Source organism: Palaemon carinicauda, chromosome 13, assembly GCF_036898095.1.
Source record: "Palaemon carinicauda isolate YSFRI2023 chromosome 13, ASM3689809v2, whole genome shotgun sequence".
Taxonomy (NCBI): domain Eukaryota; kingdom Metazoa; phylum Arthropoda; class Malacostraca; order Decapoda; family Palaemonidae; genus Palaemon; species Palaemon carinicauda.
The window spans coordinates 7,320,749-7,339,256 of record NC_090737.1 but is presented as its reverse complement, the minus strand read 5'-3'; the positions used below and the strand labels follow the sequence as shown (position 1 = coordinate 7,339,256).

At 49.2% G+C, this 18,508-nt stretch overlaps 1 protein-coding gene across 1 annotated transcript; it reads right to left on the bottom strand.

Moving 5' to 3' along the window:
* Window positions 1–11,707: 11,707 nt before the first annotated feature.
* On the bottom strand, window positions 11,708–17,351 carry LOC137652566 (TATA-binding protein-associated factor 2N-like). Its single transcript, XM_068386054.1, has 3 exons — window positions 17,256–17,351; window positions 13,084–13,276; window positions 11,708–12,450 (listed from the first exon to the last, which is right to left on the bottom strand). Exons 1-3 carry the CDS (start codon window positions 17,349–17,351, stop codon window positions 11,708–11,710), a joined length of 1,032 nt encoding a protein of 343 aa, XP_068242155.1.
* Window positions 17,352–18,508: the final 1,157 nt, after the last annotated feature.

Below are 18,508 nucleotides of genomic sequence, written 5' to 3'. Positions count from 1 at the left end.
CGCAGGTGCTACAAGCTGGAGTCTGGAAGCGTCTGATGACCTTCGCAGCCCGCTTCCTGCAGGGCGTGACCCACAGGAGTCTCGATACGTTTTCTATCGCTCTGTGGTGGCTACACAACAGCTGGTCTAACCTCAGGCTCCTTTTTGGACAGGTAGCAGAAGGTTGAGGGCATTGTTATCAGGTTTTAGTCTGCATGAACGAAAGAAGTATGTCTGGCCCTTACTTCTTTCTTCATCATCCCCTCTACGGGGAAGCAGCATCCTGGTCTCTGCATAGCTGACCTCGAACCTCTGCAGGTAAACCATGCTTCCTTGTGTTCCGAGTATTGAGTCAATACTGTCGCGTCCCCCATACCCTGACGAGGTGGTATTGGGAACGTCCTAACCCAGAGTTCCTTCTGGAACTCCAGGTCAACTGCCTAGGACGGGTCACACTTCTTCCTTCACACACAAGCTTACGTAGGCCACATGGTTCCTTGCGGTGCAAGGAACTTGTGAGGTGCAGGGACTCCTTTTCTCGAGTGCGACTCACTCGGATTCTGAGTCCCCGGGTAAAGCCAAAGCCAGTATGGCTGGGGACTTTCCACCCTTCCTAAGGGATAAGTCACCCTTTGTAAATAGCGTGGTTTGTATTTCGGTTACGGAACAAATGACAAATTCGAAGATAATTTGTATTTTTCCTAACCATACAAACCTTAGCTATTTACACATATTTGCCCGCCAGCCCTGTCCCCCAAGACAAGTCCTACCTCTAAGTGAAAGTGAGTATTCACCTGTGTGTGAGGGGGAGGAGGGGTAGCTAGCTACCACTCCCCTACCCCCCCGCTAACTAGCGCGGGGGTAATACACCCTCGTTAAATTCTAATGGCTCGCCATTTCAGCTACGCTAAAAGTAATAACCCTTTGTAAATAGCTAAGGTTTGTATGGTTAGGAAAAATACAAATTATCTTCGAATTTGTCATTTTTGAATATACTTATCCGGTGAATATATAAATTATAGGCCCTCCCTTCCTCCCCGATAGAGACCCAGCGGAATGAGAAGAACTGAGGCTGTTTACATGTATATGCGGTATCTGGCCGATAGTCGGCGCTGGTGGGCACACCCGCAACCTTCATGGCGATCGCTCGCGAGTTTTTGTGTTTCTGTCGAGCCGTCGGAGACGTCAGCTATTATATATTCACCGGGTAAGTATATTCAAAAATTTATTTTATAATCAAAATATCATTTCGCACCCAATTTTGTAACCCCAGTTTCTTGCCCAAGGCTCCTAAACGTTTCTCGTCCCAGTCTCAAAACCACCTCTTGTCGCTCAGTCTCGGGACTGCCGCTTCTCAGCCCAGTCTCATAACCAGTGTTTCTTGGCCCAGTCTCGTAAGAACGCTTCCAAGCCCAGTATCGTAATCGGTGTTTCTTAGCCCAGTATCGTAATCGGTGTTTCTTAGCCCAGTCTCATAACCAGTGTTTCTTGGCTCAGTTTCATAACCACCACTTCTCAGCCCAGTCTCGTTACCACCATTTCAAAGCCCAGTCTCGTAACCACCAATTCTTGGTCCATTTTTGTAACCACCACTTCTCAGCTAAGTCTTGTAACCACCAATTCTCTGCCCAGTCTCGTAACCATTTTTTTGAGGCCTAGTCTCGTAACCACCAATTCTTTGCCCATCCTATTAACCACCACTTCTCGACCCAGTCTCGTAACCACCGATTTGCAGCGCGGTCTTGCAATCCCTGATACGTGACCCAGCCTCCCAACAACTGTTTCTCGGCCCAGTATCGTAACCATTTTTTCTCAGGCCGGTCTCATAACCATTACTTCTCAGCACCATCTCGTGACCACAGATTCTTGGCACCGTCTCATAACCACCAATTCTCGGTACAGTCTCATAACCACCGTTTCTTGGACCTGTCATATAACCACCACTTCTCTGCCTAGTCTTGAAACTGCCATTTCTCTGCCCAGTCTCGAAACCACCATTTCTCAGCTGAGTCTCATAACCACCGATTTTTTGCCCAGTCTCGTAACTATCAAGAACAACTGATTCTCAGCCCAGTCTACTAACCACTGTTTTTGGGCTCAAGCCATGGCGTCCTGATGGAAGGTTCCTTTTTGGTAGCTTCCTTGGGTAAATAACTACTAAGATATTCCCAGAGAATTTAACCACAGGTTATCACAGAATTCTAACTTCTGGAGCGAGTATCCTAAAGGTTTCCCTTTTAAGACATCGTATATCAACAGGGGACGCATGTATTAACGCGCCACATAGCTATCTACACCCCGAACAGAGTTAATGCTTCGGTGTGTAAGGGCTGAGAATAGCTGGGAGCCGTTCCATAGCTAATCTCATTCGTGGCTACTACTGATACTCGAGACGTAAACAAACGGGCGCCATTGCTTAAATGACGTCATGTCCATCTTTATCCTTTGTTCAGTAGCTCGCCCTACTTAGACGGATTTTCCCTGTGCTTCACTTATCGCTTTGCATCTACGTAATGTCGCTACCTTCAGCCTCGCCTTCTTCTGGAAAGTTGAGTACAAGGTTCCAGTATTGTTTAGTTAAGCTCTGACCGTAAAGTAAATATTACTTTCCGAGATAATTGCTGTTTTGTGGCAGAGCTGTGCCTCTACCGGACCCGCCATTTTATGGCGTCGTTGTTGTTATGCATACCTTATTTAGTTAGCCACAACAACGCTTCCGGCCTTATTTACTAATCGATTACATTAGTTTATTTAGTCTTCATAGCTAGGAACTTTTATATCGTGTTTCGACGCTTTTTATCGGTCATCGATTGACCTCATACCAGTCGGCTACTATAGCCCCCAGGCCAGAGCGCCTGTATATAAGTGTTCATGCATGATTTTATTAGTGATCCTAGGCTAAGTTATGAAGATAGTGGCATTATTTTACAATACTTTCGACCGTGATGCAAGTGTTTTTTTCGCCTTCAGGGACCATATAGGGGATAGGTTAGTTAGTGTCCCTTCCTAACCTAACCTACTTGTAGGACCCCTATATGCTTCCTTCATCCCCTGCCTTGGCACTCCCTCTGTTTAGCCTTGATTCCCTTTCTGAGTAAGGGGATCAAGTGTCTAATGGAGTATTCATTGCCTCTCAGTCCTCCCTAAGGGAATGAACCCCCCTTAGGGTTGCGTCCGAGAGTGAGGTTAGGCTAGCCCTTCCTCTATGGCTAGGAATAGTCTATGACTGTCCTGCCATAGCGATATGTCTTCTATCCTTCCTAGTTCAGGGCTCCTAGCCCTGTTCTAGGTTAGGTTTTGGAAGGTTACTCTGTCCCATGCTGAAACTGTACCCATGCACCGTTTCAGCCTGGCGGCCTTATCTTAGGTTAGGGAGTGTCCTCCCTTTTCCCTAGTGGCCGCTCTGGTACAGAACCCCTTCCTTGAAAGACTCTTCTCTTCTCCCCTCCCCACCTATCTCTTGTATAGCCTAGCCTACACTTAAGTTAGTCTATACCCATCTGTCCCCTGTCCTACAACTCCTCCTTAGGGCGGAGTGATAGGGCTACCTTGAGCTTCCTTGTGCAGTCCGCTCTGGTACATATACCCTTCATAGTGTCCTATGGGGTTAGCCACTGGATGCGTTCTGCATGTGGAGGTCTCTCCCCTCTTGGGTGTCCCCTAGCCCTCCCTTGGGCTACCCTAGCTCCCGGTCCTCTACGACCCCGGCTCCTGGGTGATAGAGCCTGCCTCTATCATGGGTACACCCTCTCAGGGGGGGGGATGTCTGGATTCCATGACTGGACTTCTTACATCCCTCCCCCTGTCTCTCTCACTATCCGGGTGCCGGTCCCTTGCCGCCTCCACTGTCGGCGATACCTGCCTCCTACCTTGGTGACTCTCCCCTACCCTCATGCCGCCAGCCCCTCCGCTTGCCGGGGGACTGTCGACCGCCGCCGGCTCCCGCCGACGGCCTTCCTCCTTCCTCCTAGCTTCACCGTCCGCCTGCCGGTCGGCCACCGGAGTGCCGGCATTCACTGCCGGCAACCTGGTTCAGCTATAACCATCCTTATCCCAGTCACCAATCCGGCATCCTCCAACCGCCGGAGCCGCCGCTCCTCTGCCGGCGTGCCGCCGTTGTGCCGGCGGCCGCCACCCTGGCTTTACTCTTGACTTACATTTTGTCTGTCCTAATGCCAGAAACTCTGCTGGAGCGGCCTCCGGCGTGCCGGAGGTCTGCCGGAACCTCCCGGAGGCGTCAAGGATACTTGCACCCCCTTCTCCTAGCTATCACTTGTATACTGATAGCCCTACACTGCAAACAGATAGCCTGTTTACACTCTTTAGATCAGTGCTTAGGTACTGTTCTATTAGTAATCATGCTGTCCCTTTGCATTCTTCAATATTCCAGCATGCTGCGTGCATCTTAGCGTGGCTGGTTGCCGGAAGCAGTTACCCTAAGGGACCTGTTAGCTCCCTAATTTGGGACTGAGTGATCTCAGTCCCAAACTTATCCTTGGTTTTCCATGGAATTCCATTGCCCTGTGGAATTTCAGGGAATACTATCCTGTGCCTTCGGCCATCTCGGATTACCCAGGGATAAAGCTTGCGGTAGCCAGACGGGCGAGATGCATGGAGTATGTTTTCTTTACTACTTCAATCTCTATGCATCACACCCTTTCTTTAAGTTAATATTAATGATTAATCTTAACTTAGCTTAAGAACCATTCTTATGACTCCCCCATACTCATTTTCTCTTTCTTCCACAGGAGGAGCAGATGAAGTGTGACTTCGACTTCTGCGCTGTGAAACGCCCGCACTTCTACGGGCATACGGCTTGCAGGACTCACGCCCCTTGTGCTAACAAGAAAGGGGATCTGAAATTCTGGGACCCACTGAATTGTACGGTCTGCCAGGCTCAACTAGTTGATGCCTTCCATAACCCTCCCTCAGCGGAGGTCAGGGACACTTCTCGGGAGAAGCTACGCAAGTGGGTGCGTGGCTTCCAGAAGAATGCCACCGGACCGTACCTGGCCACTGAAGAAATGAGGTCACTCTTGTTCCCTAAGGCCTCCCCTGATTCAGTGGTACCCAAGGATGTGATTCCCACTGTCCAAATTACAGTGGAACCTGATGTTGTCATGGCTCAGTCCATGCACGAGTGCCGCCTGGATTCTGAAGATGACGAACATATGTCGGATGTCTCGGAAGACACGGAGAAGACTCTTATGGCTCAAGGAGCTGAAGATGACGAAGACCAGGTGGAATACGCCGAATCGGAGCAAGAGGTCGCTCCTCCTTCCATCTCCGCTCCTACTCCTACACCGACGGAAGTATCTATCCCGTCTACCTCCACGACCCCGGATCCCTCTTCTTCCACTCAAGAAATGATCCGGTTGATTAGAGCCGTCATGGATGACAGGTTAAAGGAGAATCAGGAGTTCATCAGGTCCATGATGGGATCCAGAGAACCAAAGAGGATTTCGGTTAAGGATCTCCCCGCTTGCTCACATGCCAACCCGTGGAGGTATGCTGAGCATATGGTTATCGCGACCGGCAGGATCTTTATCAGCGACAAGATCGGCACGGTCCCTTTGGAAGACGTGGAGTTCTTCCCAAACTTTGAGGCCTACCCGGACTGTTAGGTCCGACTTCGTTCTGAACCTGCCTCTAAGGAAGAGACCGAACCGAAGGAAGAGATAGTGTTCGATCTCGCGAAGGCCCAGGCTATGCTAGCCAACACATTCAAGAGTAGGGGTTTTACCTGCTCTAAGCTTCCGGCCCTGAGCAAGAAGCACCCTACTTATGTCTCACCTGAAAATGTGGTACTGTACTTCCATTCTTGGAAAAGGCCTTCACTGCGTGCCTTAAAGCTGTGGAAGAGGGGAAAGCCTGCCCTGTACTGGAGGAGTGCAGACCCTTCTCCACAGTCACTCCCCCTGACGCTCGACACTGGAAGGATATCCAGCATACTTTCGTCGTGGGAAAGCTAGATCCTGACGTCGCCTGACGTCAGTTTAACGAAGACCTCCCTAAGCTCAACGATCACCTCCTTCGTCGGGAACAAGATACGAAGGAGAAGCTCGCAGCATCTATGTCTCACCAAGTCCAACTTGAAATTATGGCCTGTGACACCAGAGTACCAGACCACTACATGGTACTCTCCAAATCCCACATGACAACCGTGATGAAGGACTTGTACCACTTCATGAAGGCTCGGAGAGCCTGTCGTGAATTCGTGTTCGCAGGTGCCACTGTGAAACACGAACCCCGGAGGCTGATTTCCTCCAACATCTGGGGTAAACACCTCTTTCCTTCTGACCTTGTGAAGGAAATCACCGACAAAGCCGCCACGGAGAATAGGAACCTTCTCCACAAGTGGGGCATGTCAAGAAAAAGGAAACCCTCTCAGGACGACGGACCTCAACCTAAGAGGAAATCCCTAAAACAGAAACCCCAGCAACGTCAACAAAGACGTCATTTTCCGGGACCCGCTACCTCCCAAGTGGCAGCTCAGCCACAACAGACCTTTCAATTGGTCACCCAACCGGTGTTGTCACAGTCACCGGTCTTCACCCCTGCTTTCGAGCAACAGACAACTACCTTTCGTCCCAAAGGTAGAGGCTCAAACAGAGGTGCAAGCAGAGACGCATCTCGCCGTCCCTCCAGAGGCAGAGGAGGAAAGGGAGCTAGCGGCCGAGGCAGCAAGCCCTCGGGACACCAGAAGCAATGAAGTGCTTCCGGTGGGAGGAAGACTCCGCCAATTCCAGGATCGTTGGACCTTCGATCCCTGGGCACACAGCATCGTCAAGAAGGGTCTAGGCTGGAGTTGGACTCAACCACCCCCAACCTTCCAGCAATTCTTCCAACAATCAACCCCCCTTCTGGAAGAATATGTCCTAGATCTCTTGAACAAGAAGGTGATAAGGAAGGTAAAGTCCACCAGGTTCCAAGGGAGACTGTTTTGTGTCCCCAAGAAAGACTCAGACAAACTCAGAGTCATTCTGGACTTATCCCCCCTCAACAAGTTCATAGCGAACGACAAGTTCAAGATGCTGACTCTTCAACAGATAAGGACCCTTCTGCCTCGAGGTTCCTACACGGTCTCCATAGACCTGGCGGATGCCTACTGGCAAGTTCCAATGAACCATCACGCTTCCTCCTACCTAGGATTTCGACTCCAAAGGAAAAGCTACGCCTTCCGGGCCATGCCCTTCGGCCTCAACGTGGCCCCTCGGATCTTCACAAAGCTGGCGGACGCCATAGTACAACAGCTCCGCCTCCGAAACGTCCAGGTGATGGCCTACCTCGACGACTTGCTAGTCTGGGCTCCATCGCCCGAAGATTGTGTAAAATCTTGCAACAAAGTCACCCAGTACCTAGAACACCTGGGATTCAAGATCAACGAGAAGAAATCTCGCCTCTCTCCAGCTCAGAAGTTCCAGTGGTTGGGAATCCAATGGAACCTTCAGTCACACCGCCTTTCCATCCCCCAGAAGAAAAGGAAGGAAATAGCAGGGTCTGTCAAGCGACTGCTGAAATCCAAACGAATTTCAAGACGCCAGCAGGAACGAGTTCTAGGCTCTCTACAGTTCGCCTCAGTAACAAACCCAGTGCTTCGTGCACAGCTAAAGGATGCCGCGGGAGTCTGGAGACGTTCTGCATCCATCGCTCGAAGAGACCTCAAGAGACGGCTTCCAAACAGACTTCGACTTCTCCTAAAGCCGTGGTCAGAAGCAAAGGCCCTGAAAAGGTCCATTCCTCTCTAACACCCTCCTCCATCACTCAACATCCACACGGACGCTTCGCTGGAGGGTTGGGGAGGTCACTCCCACCAAAAACAGGCTCAAGGCACCTGGTCTCCCCTGTTCAAGACGTTCCATATAAACATCTTGGAGGCCATGGCGGTCCTTCTAACTCTGAAGAAATTATCCCCGCCGCCCTCGATCCACATTCGTCTAACCCTAGACAACTCGGTGGTAGTTCGTTGTCTCAATCGCCAAGGCTCAAGATCGCCCCAGATAAATCAGGTGCTTCTCCCAATCTTCCGTCTGGCAGAGAAGAAGAAGTGGCACCTGTCTGCAGTTCACCTACAAGGATTCCGCAACGAGACAGCGGATGCTCTATCTCGGACAAACCCGATAGAGTCGGAATGGTCTCTAGACGCAAGATCGTTCTCCTTCATCTCTCACCAAGTCCCAGAACTTCAGATAGATCTCTTTGCAACGAGCGACACCAATCAACTTCCTCGGTATGTGGCCCCGTACGAGGACCCCAAGGCAGAAGCAGTGGATGCCATGTCACTGGACTGGAACAGATGGTCCAAGATCTACCTGTTCCCTCCCACCAACCTTCTGTTGAAAGTCCTCTCCAAACTGAGAACCTTCAAAGGGACAGCGGCCCTAGTGGCTCCCAAGTGGCCCCGGAGCAACTGGTACCCCCTGGTCCTGGAGCTGCAGCCCAAGCTGATCCCTCTCCCGGGCCCAGTTCTCTCCCAACAAGTACAGAAGTCGACTGTCTTCGCTTCAACATCGAAAATCAAGGACCTTCATCTCATGATTTTCTCTCCCTAGCCGCAAAGAAGAGGTTTGGGATCTCGAAGAAAAGTCTGGACTTCCTAGAGGAATACAAGACCGAATCCACAAGACGGCAATACGAATCATCCTGGAGGAAATGGGTCTCCTTCGTCAAGACAAAAAATCCTAAAGAAATCACGACTGATTTCTGCATGTCCTTCTTTATTCACCTTCATGGACAGGGATTAGCAGCCAATACGATTTCAACCTGCAAATCGGCCTTGACCAGACCAATTCTATATGCTTTCCAAATTGATCTGTCCAGCGACATCTTCAACAAACTACCGAAAGCATGTGCTCGCCTACGCCCAGCACCCCCACCGAAACCGATCTCCTGGTCACTAGACAAGGTGCTCCATTTCGCCTCCAACTTGGATAATGATTCATGCCCTCTCAAGGATCTGACTCAGAAAGTTATATTTCTCTTTGCTCTTGCTTCGGGAGCTCGAGTCAGCGAAATAGTGGCATTATCAAGAGAAGACGGACACATCCTGTTTACCGATACAGGAGACGTTACCCTCTCCCCTGATCCGACGTTTCTCGCCAAAAATGAATTACCCACCAAAAGATGGGGCCCCTGGAGAATATGCCCCCTGAAGGAAGATGTCTCTCTATGCCCAGTAGAGAGCCTCAAGGTCTATCTTCGCAGAACTTCGAACTTTGGTGGAGGCCAACTCTTCAAAGGAGAAACATCGGGCAGCGACCTGTCACTGAGACAATTAAGAGCGAAAATCACCTACTTCATTCGCAGAGCGGATCCTGACAGTACACCCGCTGGCCATGATCCTAGGAAAGTTGCATCATCTCTGAATTTCTTTCAGAGTATGGACTTTGAAAGCCTTAAAAACTTCACAGGCTGGAAGTCCTCGCGCGTTTTCTTTAAACATTATGCGAAACAAGTGCACGAAGTCAAACATTTTGTGGTAGCCGCAGGTAGTGTTATGAAACCTGCACCTAACTCTGCGTAGAACAGTGAGTTACTTGGGACTCTAACTCTTCGGGTGCCTATGTTGACCCTCGAGCGATACATAGTGATGTCGAAAACACTTAGTGCTTTTATAACTGTTCTTATCCCAGGTGAAATGTCATAGTTGTCACACAAGTGCCGCATGCCCTGAGCATGATGTGTTTTAATCAAAGACTTGCGTTCCTCGAGAACGAGTGCCTACAAATAAACTTGAAATTCCTTTTCAGATTCAAGAGCAAGTCTTTATTACTATGTACATTATAATTACTGTAAATGAACTTTACTTATTGCTGTAATTTATTTAATTTCTGCATTTGTGAAATAAAATTTCTATTTTATTACCTGTGCGTCTCAATCAGCTCCTACTTACTATGAAATACATGCCTGTCATAGTTTTATTATCCCCTTTTCCTTATGGTTATGGAGAAATTAAGATACTAACTCTTAATTTATATTCACTCTGATTATGTAATGTTCCAATACGAATACTTACTCTTCATACCCTGGAGATGAATCATCCTTCTCAACATACAGTGCCCAACCACCACTGGTCTGCTTTTCAGAATGTTCCTATACAAATACCAAACATTCAGCTTCATCTCCAATCTTCAAGTTCTTCTATCAGGATGAATAGCCCTTCAATACCACTTTGACGTCGGCATGGCCCGTGGGAACTTCACTGCCAAGGGGGGCAGGATGCTTCTTCCCTACGGTTCTTTACCAAGATTACTATGCTAATTTGTCAATGCCTTGGCACTTACTATTAGGGGAAAATCTACCACGATACATTGATTCTCTGGTATTCTTCCATCAGGACGCCATGGCTTGAGCCCAAAAAACGGATTTTGAGCGAAGCGAAAAATCTATTTTTGGGTGAGATAGCCATGGCGTCCTGATGGACCCTCCCTGCTACTTCGTCCAGTTTTAGGTCCCACCCTGCTCTGCTGTATCATGGTGATGGGCAAGCAACTGGCTTCAGGATAAAGACGGACGTGACGTCATTTAAGCAATGGCGCCCGTTTGTTTACGTCTCGAGTATCAGTAGTAGCCACGAATGAGATTAGCTATGGAACGGCTCCCAGCTATTCTCAGCCCTTACACACCGAAGCATTAACTCTGTTCGGGGTGTAGATAGCTATGTGGCGCGTTAATACATGCGTCCCCTGTTGATATACGATGTCTTAAAAGGGAAACCTTTAGGATACTTGCTCCAGAAGTTAGAATTCTGTGATAACCTGTGGTTAAATTCTCTGGGAATATCTTAGTAGTTATTTACCCAAGGAAGCTACCAAAAAGGAACCTTCCATCAGGACGCCATGGCTATCTCACCCAAAAATAGATTTTTCGCTTCGCTCAAAATCCGTTTTCTCGGCCCATTCTTGTAACCACTGCTTCTTGGCCCAGTCTCATAACCAGTGTATCTCGGCCCGTCTGGTAACCACCACTTCTCAGTCCAGTCTCATAACCACCGCTTCTCGGCCCAGTCTTGTAACCACCGCTTCTCGGCCTAGTCTCGTAACCAGTGTTTCTTGGCCCAGTCTTATAACCAGTTTTACTCTGCCCCATTCGGTAACCACCACTTCTCAGTCCAGTCTCATAACCACTTCTTCTCGACCCAGTCTCGTAAAAAGTGTTCCTCGGGCCAGTCGCATAACCACTGTTTCTTGGCCGTCTCATAACCACTGTTTCTCGGCCCAGTCTCTTAACCACCGATTCTTGGTCCAGTCTCATAACCACCGCTTCATGTCCAAGTCTCGTAACCACCAATTCTCGGCAGTCTCGTAACCACCGATTCTCGACCCAGTCTTGTAACCATCGATTCTCGGCCCAGTATCATAACCATCATTTCTCAGCCCAGTTTCATAACCATTGTTTCTTGGCCCAGTCTCGTAACCACTGATTCTCAGCACAGTTTCATAATCATCAATTTTTGAACCCGTCATGTAACCATAATTTCTCTGCCCAGTCTCGTAACTACCATTTCTCTGCCCAGTCCTGTAACCATCTCTGCCAATTCTCGAAACCACCATTTCTTGGCCGCTTCTTGTAACCACCGATTTTCGGCCGAGTCTTGTAACCATTGCATCTTTGCCCAATCTTATAACGACCGATTCTCATCCCAATCTCATAACCACTGATTCTCTGCCCAGTCTCATAACCCCTGATTCTCGGCTCTGTCTCAACCTTCGCTTCTCAGGCCAGTCGCCTATCCACTGTTTCTCAGCCTAGTCTTGTAACCACCGATTCTTTGCCCAGTCTCGTAACCACCGATTCTTTGCCCAGTCTCGTAACCACCGATTCTTTGCCCAGTCTCGTAACCACCGATTCTTTGCCCAGTCTCGTAACCACCGATTCTCTGCCCAGTCTCGTAACCACCGATTCTCTGCCCAGTCTCGTAACCACCGATTCTTTGCCCAGTCTCGTAACCACCGATTCTCTGCCCAGTCTCGTAACCACCGATTCTCTGCCCAGTCTCGTAACCACCGATTCTCTTATCAGTCTCGTAACCACCGATTCTCAGCCCAGTCTCGTAACCTCCGATTCTCTGCCCAGTCTCGTAACCACTGATTCTCTGCCCAGTCTCGTAACCACCGATTCTTTGCCCAGTCTCGTAACCACCGATTCTCTGCCCAGTCTCGTAACCACCGATTCTCTGCCCAGTCTCGTAACCACCGATTCTCTGCCCAGTCTCGTAACCACCGATTCTCTGCCCAGTCTCGTAACCACCGATTCTCTGCCCAGTCTCGTAACCACCGATTCTCTGCCCAGTCTCGTAACCACCGATTCTCTTATCAGTCTCGTAACCACCGATTCTCAGCCCAGTCTCGTAACCTCCGATTCTCTGCCCAGTCTCGTAACCACCGATTCTCTGCCCAGTCTCGTAACCACCGATTCTCTGCCCAGTCTCGTAACCACCGATTCTAGGCCCAGTCTTGTAACCACTCGTGACTGCCAATTCTCAGCCTGTTCTCATAACCAGAGCTGCTCAGTTCAGTCATATAACTAGCGCTTCTCATCCCATTCTCGTAACCACCTCTTTCGGTGTAGTACCATAACTACTACTTCTTACGGGAGTTTCCTAACAACAATTTTTTCAGTCCATTCTTGTAACCACCATTTCTCAGCTCAGTCTCATAACCACCATTTCTCAGCCATCTCGTAACCACCAATTCACAGCCCTATTTTGTAACCACCAATTCCCAGCCCAGTCTTGTAACCACCACTTCTCTGGCCAGTCTCGTGACCACTGGTTCTCGGCCGAGTCTTGTAACCCCCGTTTCTTAGCCAAGCCTTGTAATCCTTGTTTCTAGGCCCAGTCTCGTAACTACCGTTTCTCAGCACAGTATTGTAATCACCACTTCTCTGCCCAGTCTCATAACTACTGCTCATTGGCCCAGTCTCGTAAATGCCACTTCTCGGCCCAGTCTCGTAACCACCGCTTCTCGGCCCAGTCTTGTAATCACTGCTTCTCGGCCCAGCCTCTTAACCACCACTTCTCACCCTATTCTCATAACCACTGTTTCTCAGCCTATTCTCATAACCACTGTTTCTCAGCACATTCTCATAACCACCGTTTCTCACCCCAGTCTCGTAACCACAGTTTCTCTTCCGAGTCTGTTAACCAATGTTTATTGTTCTTGTCTCTTAACCACTGTTTTTCTGGAAGTCCCGTAACCATCGTTTCTTGTCCCAGTTTTGTAACCACCGCTTCCCACTCCAGTTCTACACCTACTCTTGTAACCACCACTAACCATAGCAATGTTCCATATGACCACTGTCAATAAATCATACTAATACTGTACTTATTATGTAAGTAAGGACTTTGTCTTACTCGCTGTGTTTCCTCCCCCTTTTTTCTGATAATTGTAACTTTATTATTTGTTCCACACAGTGAATTTTTGTATCACGATGTTGTGCTCTTTGAGAGCTTTATTTCTATGTATTATACTGTATATTTCCTTAGGCTACCGCCTTGGTATTTGTTAATTTATTTTGAATGTAAACACAAGGACTTTTGGGGTTTGAAATGTTTCCCTCCCGGGCTACTTATCCGTCCGCACTCTGTAATATAGTGACCTTTGCAAGTTCAGTAAATTGTCAGTCTCTCTCTGCTCGTCAACTTATCCTCACATCTACTTATGGAAAATGGTAATGGAGAAAAAAATCACATTCTAAGTAGACATTAAAGATTTATATCTAATGTCTGCCAACTCACATGTTGGGCTATGCCAGGGAGGGATTAGTTGACAACACATGAATAGTAAGAACTAGGCAAGATCTGATATTTGTTAAGATGGCCAATTTATTGATAATTGGCTTAGTACATTCTTCAGATAAATAAAGCTCACTGAATTTGAATCTGCGTATTCTATTAGTCAGTTCATTGAAATCTTTCCAGATAACTTAAGTATTTGAAAATATTTCAATGTCCTCGATCTTTTATTCTTGCACCCGAGACTACTAAAAAAAAAATAATTATTCTTGATTATCTATTTACCTAAATAATTGCGAGTTTAATCTTATTCCCTTCTTAATACTTCAAATTAAATATTACCAATGCAATGGCAATTCTCTAAATATCAGAAAACTATCTTTACAAAAAACGAGATTGATATGAAAGCACTAATCTTATATTACACATGGCTGCTAAAATAGTTTTGGATAAATATCCAGGCTAAACATTGTCTTATTCTTGTTTTTTTACATGAACTCTGGTTATTAGCACTGTTCTTCCATCTGGTGCCTTTGTTGAATAACACAGCATGATCAAGTTTAGAGCTCAAAAGTGTCTTATATAGGCTTCTAAAGAATTTAGTTAAATGTACCAGTTATTCTAAAGGATAATCTGAAAAAGTGATTATGTATCAAATTAGTTATAACATTAAGATATTGAATATGTCAGTTATTTTAATGGATAATCTTAAAAAAGTGATGACACTATGTATCAAATTAACTATAGCATTACGATGAACATTTGGAGTAAAGATATTTCACTTTCAGATGCGTTTATTTACCTTCACAGTTGAACTCCAAAGGTCAAAGCCAGTAAACAGGAAACTTTCTAGTGGGCAACCCAATCCCTCTAATAATATGGGAAAGAGGTGAAACCAAACAGAATGCTGATATCACAAGATTGAATTATTCTTATTTATATCAACGCTGTTAACAGGGAAGGAGGCTGCAAGATTCAACTGATATCAGTTTAAAGATAAGTTTAAATTTTCTGTAATTATTTTTTTTTCATAAATTTGTACCTCAGGTTACAGAGTAGGTAATTAATATCTTTGGAAGGCAGCTTATGTACAGTTTACAATATAGTTTTGAACATATACTGTAATATCTGTAAAAATCCATTATTGTAGAAATTCTCTTGAAAGTGAGGTTGTTCTCAAATAGTTTTTGGTGAGATGGTCATAGATTTTGTCATTACTATACCTTATCACTTTTATGTCTTGGTACTATCGGGTCATTCTAGATAGACAAATAATTTTTTAAAGTTAAGTTGTTCCGTAACCGAAATACAAACCACGCTATTTACATTGGGTTTACCTTTTAACGCAGCTGAAATGACGAGCCAATAGTTTTAACGAGGGTTAATTACCCCGCGCTAGTTAGCGGGGAAGGGTAGCTTGCTACCCCTCCCCCCCCACACACCGGTGACTTGCTTCACTTCACTTTTGGCTCGGCGATGAACAGACGTATCTGTCCATCGTCCTCGTTAACAGCCTTTAATCTTTTTTTCTGCTTTTTCTTTACTACAGCTTGTGTGTGTGTATGAAGTTGACTACCTTATATTATCTTTGCTATGCGTACGTGCCCTGGTGTTGCCGGCCGCCCTTGTGAGACCTTTATGTCGGCCTTGGATACGGATCCTCACACCCTTTGCCCTCAGTGTCGCGGCCGACGGTGTGACCAGGAAAACATGTGTAGTGAGTGTAGGGAGTGGTCTGCCTCCCAGTGGGAGAGGTTTGGCCGCCGGCGTAAGAAGAAGTCCAAGAGAGACCGTTCTCCTTCGGGGGTTGCCTTGAAGGAGGAAGGTTCTCGGGACTCTTCTTTCACCGCCCAAACCTCCTCCGAAGCTCCCCCTCGTCCGGCTCCTAAGGAGAGTCGGCCGAGTGGTAGCGCAGGCCCTAGTTCTGTTTCCCGACCTTGGGTGGGGGGAGAGGGCGTCGCCTCCCATAGCGGGGCGGTTCCCCCTCCTCCTCCGGGGGAGGTTATTGATAATTCGTTGTCTAATGATGATCTTTTACAGATTTGGGCTTCCCTGGGGCTTAAGGGCTTGCCCTTCAGGGTCGCCTTGATTGACCTTGTCTCGTTGGGTGCCGCCGTTAAGCAGTCGCCGGCGGTAGCAGAGGTAGACCCTCCGTCTATCGTCGACGTCGTGGTGGCAGAGGCCTCCGACGGGGCGGAGAAATCCTCTGCAGGTGCAATTGAGGATGATGGTGCTGACGGCTCTCCTCCCCCTTCCCTACATCCTTCGAAGGGGGAAGTGAGTCCTACGGGCTCTTCTGCTGTTCAGCTTCCCTCTAAGGGAAGTGCCTTGACTGAGACTCCCCTTCGGAGGACTGATGGTCCTGATGATCTTCCCCGTGGCCGCCTTCGCCGTAAGGCTCACTGTCCGCTGCGTCGCAAGGGCCTCCCTTCCCCTTATAAGTGGGTTAAGAGGCGCCTTTTTGGATCTTCTTCCTCCGAAGGGGACTCTCCTCGTCGTACTCAGCCTACAGCTCCTGCTCCTTTGAACCTCTCTGCAGACCGTTCTCCTACTCCTGCTAGAACTTCACCTTCTGGGGAACTCGTCACCCGACGGGCAACGATCCCTTCGGGGCAAAGGGATTCTTCCCTTTCACGTGCAGTGTTAGCGCACAGGCGCTCTCCTGCTCGTCAGCGCTCTCCTGCTCGTCAGCGCTCTCCTGCTCGTCAGCGCTCTCCTGCTCGTCAATGCTCTCCTGCTCGTCAGCGCTCACCTGTTCGCCGGCGCTCTCCTGATGTTCACCCTCCTCGTCAGTGCTCTCCTGAGGACATCCTACACCTTGTGGTTCCTGAAGAGCGCTTAGCGCGCCAGCATTCTCCTACTCGCCCTTCTGCAGTGTTAGAGCACAGGCGATCTCCTGCTCGTCAGCGCTCTTCTGAGCGTCAGCGCTCTCCCGTTCGTCAGCGCTCTTTTGAGGATCATCGCCCTCTTGCTTGGCAGCGCTCCCCTGTTGTCTCTGATCATCCTGCAGTCCCTGTTGGACACCCTGCGCGCCATCAGTCTCCTGAGCTCTCTCGCGATCCTCATCTTGTGTCTACGCAACATCGTCCGCGTTCTCCAGCGCGTGTTTCAAAAGCACATGTTCCCCCACGCGCCTACGCTCTTCCTATTCCTGTTCATGAACGCGCCGCGCCATCTGTTCCTTCACAGGATCTCACGCGTCGCCCCCTTGCTCGCCAGCGATCACCTGCTCGCCAACGTTCACAGACGATCCTAGTATCGCCTGTTCGTCAGCGTTCTCCTACGCGTCAACGATCACCTGTTTATCGGCGATCTCTGAACCGCCCGCGTGATTTACAACCTGCGCACACGCGTTCTCCAACGCGTCGTCGACCAGAGGTTCTGGAAGGACTTGGTTCGCCATCTGCTAGCTCGCCATCGCGCGATCATTCACCTGCGCGTCCTGCGCGCTATCGCTCGCCATCGCGCGATCATTCACCTGCGCGTCCTGCGCGCTATCGCTCGCCAACGCATCACCATGCGACAACGCGCCATCGCTCACCTGCGCGTCAGCGTTCTCCAGTTCACCACCGATCGCCTGCTGATCTACGTTGCCAGCGACCTTCCTCGCCCACGCAGCAACGCGTTCCCTCGCCATCGCGTCAACGCATTCGTTCGCCGACTCGGCCACGCGCTCGTTCACCCGGACACCCTCACGCCTGCGCGCCCGCGCGATTGTCGTTCGCGGCGAATTTCGCAGCCAGTGGTAGCAGCAGGAACGCGTGTTTCTAGACAGCGCTCGGGATTGCCTCCATCCAAACGCAGGACTGTAGTGCAGGACAGGGAAGACACTGTGGAGAGGTTAGTGCATCATTCTTCCCCCCCTTCTTTTCAGGCAGGTACTGTGGTGTCCACTCCAAAGGATCGCCCGATCTCTTTCCCTCCAGCGAGGATTTTGGACTCTGTGTCCATGGAGCAACAGACTTGGTTTGGTCCTCTGATGCGAGCGTTAGTGAGGGTAATGAAACCAGCACTCGCCGATCAGGGCAACAAACCAACGGCTGCCTCTCCTACGCTGAAGAGAAAGAGAGGAGTGGACTTCGTGGTGACTTCCCCCAGGGCGAAGTTGGTTCCCAAGAGTGCTGTCGCGGAGCCCCCTTCTCCTGCTCGAGTGTTTTCTCCTTCTCCCGTGGACGAGGCTTTTCCGTCCTCGGGTGAGTCCAGTGAAGCGGTAGTTTTCCCCTCGGCACCAAGGGGGGAGACTCCGCTTCATGGAGGAGAGTCGTCTCGTGAGGAAGGGGCTCCTCGAACCTCTTTGTTGGGATCCTGTATCCCTCCCAGAGGGGAATCCAAGGACTCCAAGACCATCCCGAAATCATCTTCGAGGATTCGCCAGGAACCCGCGGTTCCCCGGGGGAACGTACACGCTTCACCCCAGGAAGAGATTCCGGGGACAGGAGACTTAGCTGCCAGCCCGCAAGGAGGAGATCAGCAGGAATCCGAACATGCCTTCTGGCAGGTCCTGAGCCTGATAAGGCAACTTAACGGGCTTATGGACCCTGTGATCGCCCCCCGTGAAGGCAAGGAGACTATCTTAGATGAAGTGTTTGACGTTCGGAAGGCCCCTAAGTCCAGTGCGGCTCTGCCCTGGTCTCGGGGTCTGAAGAGTGCCAGAGCTAGGGCCAACGCTTAGCTCGCGATTCTTGCCTCCTCCAGTCGTTCCTCTGCCGGGAACAAGCTCATCCCTCCTCCTCGTCTTCAGCAGAGGAGGTATTTTGAGATCTTGGGTGAGTCCAGCCTCGCTCTTCCTCTCCA

Coding starts and splice junctions, on each gene's coding strand:
- LOC137652566 (XM_068386054.1), bottom strand. CDS start 17,351: ATGGCGAGGGAACGCGTTGCTGCGTGGGCGAGGAAGGTCGCTGGCAAC. Junction 13,277..17,255: donor TGGAGAACGCTGACGCGCAG/GTGAGCGATGGC, acceptor ATTTATTGACAG/TGGTCATATGGAACATTGCT. Junction 12,451..13,083: donor ACTGTGGTTACGAGACTGGG/GTGAGAAACGGT, acceptor GAGAATTGGCAG/TCACGAGTGGTTACAAGACT.